Genomic DNA, 12802 nt, shown 5'->3' with positions numbered 1-12802 from the left:
GGAGCCTGGCAGGCTACAGTCCTTGGTGGTGCAAAGAGTTAGACACAACTTAGTGACTAAACAGCAACAAATAAGTACAGTAAGTCCCCTACATATAAGTAAGTTCTGTTCCGAGAGCACATTCATAAATCCAATTTGTTCATAAGCCAAACAAAGTCAGCTTAAGTGCCCAACTAACACAATTGACTATATAGTACTATCCAATAATAGGTTTATAATACTTTGCACACATAATACACACACAGAAAAACACAAGAAATAAAAAGCTTCTAATCTTACAGTGCAGTACCTTGAAAAGTACAATACTACAGTACAACAGGTAGCATACAGGGCCTGGCATCTACTGAACAGGCAAGGAGAGTTACTGACTGGAGGAGGGAGAAGAGGTGGGAGACAGGAGAGCTGAAGGGTCGTCAGTAATAGGAGACGGAGGGAAAGCTGCAGTTTCAGTCATGCCTGACATTGGTGGCACCAGTTCTGATTCTTTGCTGGATTCAGTTCTATCCTCTTGAAAGAAGAATCCAGTGATGTCTGGACACTAGTTCTTTTATTCTCATCATAGATGACCCAGTAGCACTGGATTGCATTCTGAATGGCTGCTGCAACCTTTGTATATCATTCTATGTTCCAGTCCTGTGCCTCAAAAGACTAACAGTGCCTCCTCAAATAAAGAAAATCCCTTTGCCATTTACTCCATCATGACTCTCTTCTGGTTCTTCAATTACTTCTTGTTCCTCTTGTTTCTTTTTATCCTTTCTCTGGGCCTCCAATTCCTGGTGCTTCTTAGCAGTACCAGCTACATCTCTGCTGTTTTTATGCTTCCTGACATCCTGGGCTTGAAATAAAGATATTGTGGTACTGTACTCTATACAGTACCATACAGTTAAGTACACAAAAGCACAACCACTTGTAAAGGATTCACACATGTGGCAGTGTGCACCAGACCCATGAACTAACTTACATGATTGGCTGTGTGAACTCACGTTCACATCTTTGCACATGTTCAACTTGAAGGTTCATACCTAGGGAACTTGCTGTACTTATTTTGATAACTTTTGAAGCAAAATTAATACTTAGTTTCAAGTCTAATGGAGAAGTCAATTTGCATATTCAGCTTCTTTCAGTTCAGTTCAGTCGCTCAGTCATGTCCGACTCCTTGTGACCCCATGAATCGCAGCACGCCAGGCCTCCCTGTCCATCACCATCTCCCGGAGTTCACTCAGACTCGCGTCCATCGAGTCAGTGATGCCATCCAGCCATCTCATCCTCTGTCGTCCCCTTCTCCTCCTGCCCCCAATCCCTCCCAGCATCAAAGTCTTTTCCAGTGAGTCAACTCTTCGCATGAGGTGGCCAAAGTACTGGAGCTTCAGCTTTAGCATCATTCCTTCCAAAGAAATCCCAGGGTTGATCTCCTTCAGAATGGACTGGTTGGATCTCCTTGCAGTCCAAGGGACTCTCAAGAGTTTAGATCTGCTCTATTTAGTATTTGATAGTAACTCCTACCAGGGCATACTCAAAAGAAAACAGAGGCGCATAAGAATATAAATAAAGAGTATAAACTGGTATTAAAGAGGAAATTGATTTTCTAAGAGAACCATTGAAATGTGGGGCCTTTCATTGGTGGTAATGAGTTGTTGTTTTTTTTTCTCCCTTCCCCCAGGAGCTGTGAGGGAAGAAATATCCGATATAGAACATGCAGTAATGTGGTAAGCATTAACCTTCTATGATTGTGATAATGCATTTTTTAAGCCCTGAATAATGCTAAACAGTCTCATGTATCCTGAGCAGATATCAACTAATTAGTATATTACCAAGAGTTATTTATTTCATGGTATATGGATTATATACATCAAAAAAATAGGTAATTTTAACATTCCTCAAGACAAACTTTTAATCACTTGGCCAGATTGAAACTAACTACACTATTTAAAAATAAGAACTGTGTTTCCTCTCTGCTTTCTGGCTTCACATCTAGGTCTCTTGAAAGCAATAAATGAGAAAAGGGAAACCACTTGGCAATCATGAAATAAACATCAGTTCATCAAACTCAGATTTGATAAATTCATTCGTTTAACAAATACTGTTCGATACCAACTGTATGTGAGGCACTGAACTACTACAAAGATCCATAGCATGTGGTTGCTGTCTTAAAACATCTGTGTTATGGTAAGGGATGTAGCAAGAGAAGACAGATGCTGACAAATGTAGAAAGAAAGGGATTACGTTCTTGTGGGTTAAAAGCAGAGGGAAATCTGAAGGACCTTCCAGAAGGAGGTGATTTGACGTAGGACTGAGAAGCCTAGGAAGGCTGTGATTGGCCCAGACTAGGTGGGAGGGGATGATAGCCAGTCCAAGTGGAGGAAACATAACAGGCAACTTTGGAGACAGGAATATTGAAGGTGTGTTCTGAACACGAATTTAAATAGGATTGTGCTTAGTAGTATGGAAGAGAAGAATTGAAAGCTATTTTGAGGTTACACCATAAAGAGATTTGAATATTAAGCTTCCAAGTTTATTTTCCTTCAGTGACTAATGGAGGGTCACCAGACGTTGTGGAGTGAGAGTAGAATATTGGTGAGTTCCACTTTGGGAAGTTTAATTCTGTAATTCTGCACTGGAACAGGAAACAGGTAGAGAACAAGAAGTAATGAGGCTGAAAACAGGAGGAAATAGATATGAGACATCAAAATTAAAGTCACTCTGTAAGACTTCCCAAGTGATTTAATTAGAGTGATGAGTCGTAGTGGGAGTGAAGGAATGTTTTACGTGCATGTTTAGAGCTCTAGTGCTTCTGAATCACTTTCTTAAAGATGTTATTTTTTTTGATGTTCGCATGATGGGCATCTTCCTTATTCTGATCTCTGCTCAAATGCCACCTCTTCAAAGAGGTTTCCTTGACTACTTTATCTAATATAGTTGTCGCATTGCTTGGCCCCAACTCTCACAATAGTCAATCAATCATATTTAGCTTTTTTTTTTTTTTTTTGGACTGTGCAAGCTCTTTTTTGCAGAGTGTGGGCTTCTTTAGTTGCGGTGTATGAGCTTAGTTGCCCCTAGGAATGTGGGATCTTAGTTCCCCAACCAGGGACCAAACCCATGTCCCCTGCATTGACTGATGGACTTTTAACCACTGGGCCACCAGGGAAGTCCCTATCTTATTTGAGTACTTATTTATGTGTTCTGTTCCCCAACTCTGGAATGTAAATTCCTTAAGCATAGATAGAGCCTCGTTTACCTTGTTCACTCCTACATCCCCAGTGCCTAGAACTTATATATATGTTAAGCATACAGTAGATATTTGTTGAATGCGAAAGGAGTGCTGGTCTTCTAGAAGAATGGTGAATGTCATTATCAAAAGTGTGAACACTGAGAGATTTGAGAGAAAAGTAAAAGTGAAAGTCAGTCAGTCGTGTCCAGTTCTTTGCAACCCCAGGCTCCTCTGTCCATGGAATTCTCCAGGCCAGAAGTAGTTATGCTAGTGTATCAGGAATGAAATCAAGACGGCAGCACATAAAGCATGTTAATAAAGAAATGGAATCTATAGGTCTGTTGTTCTTAGAAAGTGTTAACAGAGGCACTCCATCATTTGTAGAGCCACAGAAGGGTGGGAAGATGTGTTACTTTGTTTTGTTTTGTTTGTTTAAATAAGAGAGCCCTGAGAGATGAGTTTGATCTGGAGGGGGAACTTGATGATATTTGCAGGTAAGAGTATTCTTGATGCCACAGGTCCCAAAGCCAACATTGGGTGACAAGAAGAGAAGGGATCTTGATAGAGGGAAAGGACATAAACTCTGTTCTTAAAAACAGACACAAATTGAAGATATAGAAAACTTTTGAAGACCACGTTGTTATAGAAGAGGGGGTTCGACTGAGGTTAGAGAACTTGCTCTTACAGAGAACGTGGTCCAGAGTGTGTTAGGTCTTAGTCTGGCAATACTGAGATGCCCCCCAAAAATGGACAGTGGAGTCCACATATAAGCAATATCACACAATATTCGTGTTTCTCTGTCTGACTTACTTTACTTAATTTGGTAATCTCTAGGTCCATCCATGTTGCTGCAAATGGCATCATTTCATTCTTTTTTATGGGAAAGTAACAGTTACTGTGTATATGCACCACATCTTCTTTATCCAAACAGTACAAATGAACTTACTTACAAAGCAGATATAAAGCCAGAGGTGTTGAAAACAAACTTATAGTTAACAAAGGCAAAACAGAAGTGGAGAAATAAATTAGGATTTGGGGATTAACATATACACATGGCTATATATAAGATAACTAATAAGGACCTACTGTATAGCACAGAGAATTCTACTTAATACTCTGTAATAATCTATATGGGAAAAGAATCTAAAAAAAGAGTGCATATACGTATAACTGGTTCACTTTGCTGTATGCTTGAAATTAACACATTGTAAATCAACTATACTTCAATAATTTTTTCTTTTAAAAAAGCGAGATGGACAGTGGAGGTGACTCCTGGCCAGAAGACAAATGAGATGAGAAAGACTAAAATGAGTGAACAGTATAATTTTATATAAATGCCTGACCAGGAACACAAGCAAGTAGAAGGCATGATAATTGGAAGTAGAAGCAATTGTTCAATAGATTATTTTGCCTAGTTCATTTCTCTGTTTCCATTTAAGACACTAGTGACATATAACATAACCCATAGCATTGTCTTCTTCACCACGCACACACACACACCCCTCATTCAACTGCTGATTAATTAAAAAGATCAAATAGCTGTGGTGACTTTTGTTATGTTTTTTAAAAATTGACAGTTTGTTATAGTTATAGTATGAAAAAATTTTGATATAAATATACTATAGCTCATTGGTTTTCTTTATGATCCTTTTTATTATGGTGATATATATGTGTGTGCTATATATGTGTGTGTGTGTGTATATATATATATATATATATACATATATATATAAAATCATTTTAAAAACACACGACATAGAAAACAAACATAGTTACCAAAGGAGAAGGAGATGGGGAGGGATAAATAAGGAGTTTGGGTGTTAACATATATATACTACTATATTTAAAATAGATAACCAATGAGGACCTACTGTATAGCACAGGGAACTGTACTCAATATTTTATAATAACCTATAAGGGAAAAGAATCTGAAAAAATCATGATATATGTATGTATAACTGAATCATTTTGCTGTACACCTGAAACTAACACAGAATGGTAAATCAACTGTACTCCAATTAAAAAAAAAAACACAAAAGCAAACACAATGAAAACATTTTTTAATTAAATGAATTATAAAATATGAAAAACACACAGACATGATGTTTTTAAAGAAATCTCCTTAACTACCATTCCTTTTCTGTCTAGCCTTAAGGATAATAGAAGGGGTCCAGACTACCCTAAGTAGACGTGAATGCTTAAAGCATCATGAGCAGATGTCTGCCTACTCTTTCCTATAAGATCTTCGGAAACAGCCCAAAACTTCCTTGTTATCATTATGAGCATTTCCCTGGACAGATGCAGGCTAAAGCTGACCTAACATTACTTAAAACCAATAGCACGAGCCAACTCTTTGCAGCTTGTAGAATCAAACTGACACTGAGTTTTTTATGAGAACCTAGAGTCTTCAAGTAATTCAATGTTTTTTTTCTGGCTTTTGGCCATGACAGAAGCAACACTGCCAAAAATACAAATGAAAAATTTCATAAGAAAGAATTTTTTCATAATCACATTCCAATTTTTTCAAACTAAGAAGTTCAGAACAATTCAATTAAGTATTCCCCTTTTAGTTGCTTGTTTTGGAAAAACTTGAGGGGCTTTTATTAGTTAAGCCTCCAAGGTCACTTGTTAATCCCTGGACAGCTTCCTAGGCCTCTTCTGAGCCACTTCTTCTCCAGAGATTCACTCTCTATTTCTATTCTTTGTACTTGCTATGTACAGCATTTCTTTGGGTTCTTGTTTCCTGAAACTGAGGAAGAGAAAAGATCTCCTTAGATTACCAGTTTTTCTGGCTCAACTGAATATCAGCTCATGTGCTTTTATTGTTTTATTATTTTATTGTTAATCACTGTATAGACAGATTATATCCATATAAGAAAGTTAAAGTTTCCATAATGTTCCCATGGTTCTTGGAGTCGTGGTACCTTCTTATACCATTTCTACCTGATCCAAGCAGGCTATTTTCATTCCTAAGGATGTAGTTCATCCAATTTTTCCCATTGGACAGTCCCTGCTCTTTTTAAGAAAAGTGACAAGGCTCTTTCTAAAAGAAAAAGCTAAGGATAGGGACTTCCTCGGCAGTTCAGTGGTTAAGACAGTCCACTTTCAGTGGTTGGGGGTGCAGGTGGGTTCAATGCCTGATCGGGGAACTAGGATGCCACATGCCACACAGCACAGCCAAAAATAATTTAAAACAAAAGAAAACTAAGGGTCACATCAGGATAAACAGTGGGTGTAAACCCAGCAGACCATTCAAGTGGGTTACTAGGTGTCAGATTGTCCCTGCTGCTGCTGCTGATGTTGCTAAGTCGCTTCAGTCGTGTCTGACTCTGTGTGACCCCATAGACAGCAGCCCACCAGGCTCCCCCAACCCTGGGATTCTCCAGGCAAGAACACTGGAGTGGGATGCCATTTCCTTCTCCAATGCATGAAAGTGAAAAGTGAAAGTGAAGTCGCTCAGTCATGTCCGACTCTTAGCGACCCCATGGACTGCAGCCTACCAGGCTCCTCCGCCCATGGGATTTGCCAGGCAAGAGTACTGGAGTGGGGTGCCATTGCCTTCTCCACAGATTGTCCCTGGATCCTCTCAAAATTCTTCTTAGATCACATTTCCTGTTTGTTCAAATAACCTCAAATCTGAACGCTTTGATCTTAATTAGATGTTCAAAATTGACTTCCAAAGTGGTGAGAGGAATGCTATGTGTCTTATAAACTGTTTCTTCATCACTGTCCTTAATCTTCACTAGAACTGAGATTTAAGAGATAGTGACCACGGTTAGCATCCTATTAGGCTAAGGTGCCTGTAGTAGTTGATGCCATTCTTATGTTCCTTATTGAGATTTTATTACTCCACTGCAGCACTGTACTGTTCTTAAAAAATACTCTTGCAAGATTACAGTTGGTAAACCACGTTTCCATATCTTTGCTAAAAACTCTCAGGGAACAATCAGAAGTGGGGGTGAGGTGCGTGGGCAGGGATTTCTGTCTTCTGAGGAAATGGTTGAAACCATTAAAAGCCTTTTTAGCACATGGAGACAAAACGTTGTTCATTCCAAGAATAAATGACCATGAGAATTGTTCTCAGGACTGGGGTATATTGATGAATAGGACCAAAACCTAATTCTCCTGAAGCTTTCATTCTAATGGAGGAAGCCAGATTACAAACCGACAGACAAGTTATTTAAAGGAAACAATATCAGGTAGTGATCAGTGCTCTGCAGAGAATTAAATGATCAGTGGTGACTTCAGATTGGAAGGTTGGGGAAGTCCACTTGGGGACGGACATTCGAATGACAGGAAGAAAAGAACTGTGATAATATCAGGGGAAGAGTGAATCAGAGAGGAGGAACAGCCAGTACAGAGGCTCTAAAGGATGAAGGAACACAGTGTGTTCAAAAAAAGAACAAAGTCAGTGTAGAGACTACTGTGCAAGGAGAAGAGTATTAGAAGATTAGAAAAATAAAGGTGCAGTTAGACAGGAGCTAGATCATGCTGGGTGTCATAAAGTGTTATAGTTTTAATGGCAAGAGGAACTACTGAGACTTTTAGGGAGGGGAAAATAAAGTTGTACTCAGGATTTTAAAAAATAGGTTTGGCTGCAGGATCGCTCCAGAGATGGATTGCACAAAAGAGAGTGGAAGTAGACATTTCAGTTCAGAAGTAATTCCAGTAGTTTCCTTGAGTACTAATGGATACTTGCACTAAGGGGACAATGGTAGGAAGATGTAGACTGTGTTTTAGAGGGAAAATGTCTTCCCCTAAGTCACTTGGCTTTGTCCTCACTTGGATACAATCCACTTTTATGGTCTACAGTATCATTACTATGAAATGCGTTACATGCAGCTTTCCAGCAAGAGACAAAGGCATCAGCTATAATGGTCAGATAGGACAGAGTGGTACTAGGCAAGTTTATAACTTTGGGGGCCTCAGTTTCTGCACCTAAATAACAAGAGGATTGAACTAAGATTTCAAAGATCCCTTCCAGCTCTAAAATTCTGTAGTTCTTTAAAAAATTTATATCTGGGGTATTGGATCTAAACAATGAAGATATCTGTGTTGGTTCTGTGACTGGCAGTACTGCATTGAACAGATTTCTCCAGCAGTAAAGTAGGGTTAAATCGAAGTGAGCACACATGGACCATAGAAGCAAAGTTCTTGTCTTTGGTATAGACTTTGATCAGCCATCTTAACCAGTTATTCTCATCACTGAAGTTGTAAAGGTTCATGGCTTTCATAACATCCTTAAAGTGGTTATTAATGATGAATCAAAAGGAAAATCACATTTGATCCCATGCCCATTTTTCTCATCGGGTCTTTGTACAGCATAAAGTAAGGGCACATTTGGTGCTTTATGTCAATAATGGAATAGAAACTCATGGAAGGAAAGAACATTCTGCTATAGGACTTTCTTGGTCAGAATTTTCTTTTCTTTTTTAAAAAAAATTTTTTATTTTAATTGGAGGTAATTACTTTACAATATTGTGGTAGTTTTTGCCATGCATTCACATGAGTCAGCCATGGGTGTACACGTGTTCCCCATCCTGAACCCCCCTCCCACCTCCCTTCCCATCTCATCCCTCAGGGTCATCCCAGTGCACCAGCCCTGAGCACCCTGTCTCATTCATCGAACCTGGACTGGCAATCTATTTCACATATAATAATATACATGTTTCAATGGTGTTTTCTCAAGTCATCCCACCCTCGTGTTCTCCCACAGAGTCCAAAAGTCTGTTCTTTACATCTGAGTCTCTTTTACTGTCTCACATATAGGGTCATCATTACCATCTTTCTAAATTCCATATATATGTGTTAATATACTGTATTGGTGTTTTTCTTTCTGACTGACTTCGCTCTGTATAATAGGCTCCAGTTTCATCCACCTCATTAGAATTGATTCAAATACATTCTTTTTAATAGCTGAGTAATATTCCATTGTGTATATGTACCGCAGCTTTCTTATCCATTCGTCTGCTGATGGACATCTAGGTTGCTTCCATGTCCTGGCTCTTATAAACAGTGCTGCGATAAACACTGGGGGTACATGTGTCTCTTTCAATTCTGGTTTCCTCGGTGTATATGCCCAGCAGTGGGATTGCTGGGTCATAAGGCAGTTCTATTTCCAGTTTTTTAAGGAATCTCCACACTGTTCTCCATAGTGACTGTACTAGTTTGCATTCCCACCAACAGTGTAAGAGGGTTCCTTTTTCTCCACACCCTCTCCAGCATTTCTTGTTTTTAGACTTTTGGATAGCAACCATCTGAGTGGTGTGAGATGATACCTCACTGTGGTTTTGATTTGCATTTCTCTGATAATGAGTGATATTGAGCATCTTTTCATGTGTTTGTTAGCCATCTGTATGTCTTCTTTGGAAAAATGTCTGTTTAGTTCTTTGGCCCATTTTTTGATAGGATCATTTATTTTTCTGGAATTGAGCTGTAGGAGTTACTTGTATATTTTTGAGATTAATTCTTTGTCAGTTGCTTCATCTGCTATTATTTTCTCCAACTCTGAGGGTGTCTTTTCACCTTGCTTATAGTTTCCTTCATTGTGCAAAAGCTTTTAAGTTTAATTAGGTCCCATTTATTTATTTTTGCTTTATTTCCATTACTCTGGGAGGTGGGTCACAGAGGATCCTGCTATGATTTATGTCAGAGTGTTTTGCCAATGTTTTCCTCTAGGATTTTTTTAAATTTTGGTCTTACATTTAGATCTTTAATCCATTTTGAGTTTATTTTTGTGTATGGTGTTAGAAAGTGTTCTAGTTTCATTCTTTTACAAGTGGTTGACCAGTTTTCCCAGCACCACTTGTTAAAGATATTGTCTTTTCTCCATTGTATATTCTTGCCTCCTTTGTCAAAGATAAGGTGTCCATTATCTCTGGGCTTTCTATTTTGTTCCATTGATCTGTATTTCTGTCTTTGTGCCAGTACCATACTATCTTGATGACTGTAGCTTTGTAGTATAACCTGAAGTCAGGCAGGTTGATTCCTCCAGTTCCATTCTTCTTTCTCAAGATTGCTTTGGCTATTTGCGGTTTTTTTGTATTTCCATACAAATTGTGAAGTTATTTGTTCTAGTTCTTTGAAAAATACCATTGGTAGCCTGATAGCGATTGCATTGAATCTATAGATTACTTTGGGTAGTATACTCATTTTCACTATATTGATTCTTCTGATCGATGGACATGATATATTTCTCCATCTATTTGTGTCCTCTTTGATTTCTTTTGTCAATGTTTTATAGTTTTCTATATATAGGTCTTTTGTTTCTTTAGGTAGATATATTCCTAAGTATTTTATTCTTTTCATTGCAATGGTGAATGGAATTGTTTCCTTAATTTCTCTTTCTTTTTTCTCATTGTTAGTGTATAGGAATGCAAGGGATTTCTGTGTGTTAATTTTATATCCTGTAACTTTACTATATTCATTGATTAGCTCTAGTAATTTTCTGGTGGAGTCTTTAGGGTTTTCTATGTAGAGGATCATGTCATCTGCAAACAGGGAGAGTTTTACTTCTTCTTTTCCAGTCTGGATTCTTTTCATTTCTTTTTCTTCTCTGATTGCTGTGGCTAAAACTTCCAAAACTATGTTGAATAGTAGTGGCGAGAGTGGGCATCCTTGTCTTGTTCCTGACTTTAGGGGAAATGGTTTCAATTTTTCACCATTGAGGATAATGTTTGCTGTGGGTTTATCATATATGGCTTTTATTATGTTGAGGTATGTTCCTTCTATTCCTGCTTTCTGCAGGTTTTTATCATAAATGGATGTTGAATTTTGTCAAAGGCTTTCTCTGCATCTATTGAGATAATCATATGGTTTCTATCTTTCAATTTGTTAATGTGATGTATCACATTGATTTGCAGAAATTGAAGAATCCTTGCATCCCTGGGATAAAACCCACTTGGTCATGATGTATGATCTTTTTAATATGTTGTTGGGTTCTGTTTGCTAGAATTTTGTTAAGGATTTTTCCATCTATGTTCATCAGTGATATTGGCTTGTAGTTTTCTTTTTTTGTGGCATCTTCGTCTGGTTTTGGTATTAGGGTCAATGTGGCCTCAGAGAATTGAGTTTGGAAGTTTACCTTCCTCTGCAATTTTCTGGAAGAGTTTGAGTAGGATAGGTGTTAGCTCTTTAAATTTTTGGTTGAATTCAGCTGTGAAGCCATCTGGTCCTGAGCTTTTGTTTGTTGGAAGATTTCTAATTACAGTTTCAATCTCTGTGCTTGTGATGGGTCTGTTAAGATTTTCTATTTCTTCCTGGTTCAATTTTGGAAAGTTGTACTTTTCTAAGAATTTGTCCATTTCTTCCAAGTTGTTCATGTTATTGGCATATAGTTACTGATAATAGTCTCTTATGATCCTTTGTATATCTGTGTTGTCTGTTGTGATCTCTCCATTTTCATTTCTAATTTTGTTGATTTGATTCTTCCCCCTTTGTTTCTTGATGCGTGTGGCTAATGGTTTGTCAATTTTATTTATCTTCTCCAAGAACCAGCTTTTAGCTTTGTTGATTTCTGCTATGGTCTCCTTTGTTTCTTTTGCTGTTATTTCTGCCCTAACTTTTAGGATTTCTTTCCTTCTGCTAACCCTGGGGTGCTTCATTTCTTCTTTTTCTAGTTGCTTTAGGTGTAGGGTTAGGTTATTTATTTGATTTTTCTCCTGTTTCCTGATATAGGCTTGTATTGCTATGAACCTTCCCCTTAGCACTGCTTTTACTCTATCCCATAGGTTTTGGGGTGTTGTGTTTTCATTTTCATTCATTTCTATGCATATTTTGTTTTCTTTTTTTTTATTTCTTTTGTGATTTGTTAGTTATTCAGAAGAGTGTTGTTTAGCCTCCATATGATTGTATTTTTACTAGTTTTTTTTTTTCCTGTAGTTGACATCTAATCTTACCACATTGTAATCAGAAAAGACACTTGAGATGATTTCAATTTTTTTTAAATTTACCAAGGTTGTATTTATGGCCCAGGATGTGATCTATCCTGGAGAAGGTTCCGTGTGCACTTGAGAAAATAGATGAAATTCCTTGTTTTAGGGTGAAATGTCCTATATATATCAATTAGGTGTAACTGGTCCATTGTATCATTTAAAGTTTGTGTTTCCTTGCTAATTTTCTGTTTAGTTGATCTATCCATAGGTGTGAGTGGGGTATTAAAGTCTCCCACTATTATTGTGTTATTGTTAATTTCCCCTTTCATAGTTGTTAGCATTTGCCTTACATATTGTGGTGCTCCTACATTGGGTGCTTATATGTTTATACTTGTTATATCTTCTTCTTGGATTGATCCTTTGATCGCTATGTAGTCTCCTTCTTTGTCTCTTTTCACAAAGTCTATTTTATCTGATATGAGTATTGCTACTCCTTTTGGTCTCCATTTGTGTGAAATATCTTTTTCCAGCCCTTCATTTTCAGTCTATATGTATCCCTAGGTTTGAGGTGGGTCTCTTGTAGACAGCATATAGAGGGGTCTTGTTTTTGTATCCATTCAGCCAGTCTTTGTCTTTTGTTTGGGGCATTCAACCCATTTACATTTAAGGTAATTATTGATAAGTATAATCCCATTGCCATTTACTTTGTTGTTTTGGGTTT

General features: G+C 37.8%; 1 protein-coding gene across 1 annotated transcript in view; it reads left to right on the top strand.

The window, feature by feature from the left end:
- The window catches only part of ADAMTSL1 (ADAMTS like 1), a 1100541-nt gene that overhangs the window by 681193 nt on the left and 406546 nt on the right, over positions 1-12802 (top strand). Inside the window, exon 4 of the mRNA XM_052645042.1 lies at positions 1661-1706. Coding sequence (XP_052501002.1) covers positions 1661-1706 — 46 coding nt within the window. The remainder of the gene's footprint in view (positions 1-1660; positions 1707-12802) is intronic.

Source organism: Budorcas taxicolor, chromosome 8 (genome assembly GCF_023091745.1).
Source record: "Budorcas taxicolor isolate Tak-1 chromosome 8, Takin1.1, whole genome shotgun sequence".
NCBI lineage: Eukaryota > Metazoa > Chordata > Mammalia > Artiodactyla > Bovidae > Budorcas > Budorcas taxicolor.
Note: the sequence above shows the minus strand (reverse complement) of the source record. Positions and strands in the feature narration are given on the sequence as shown.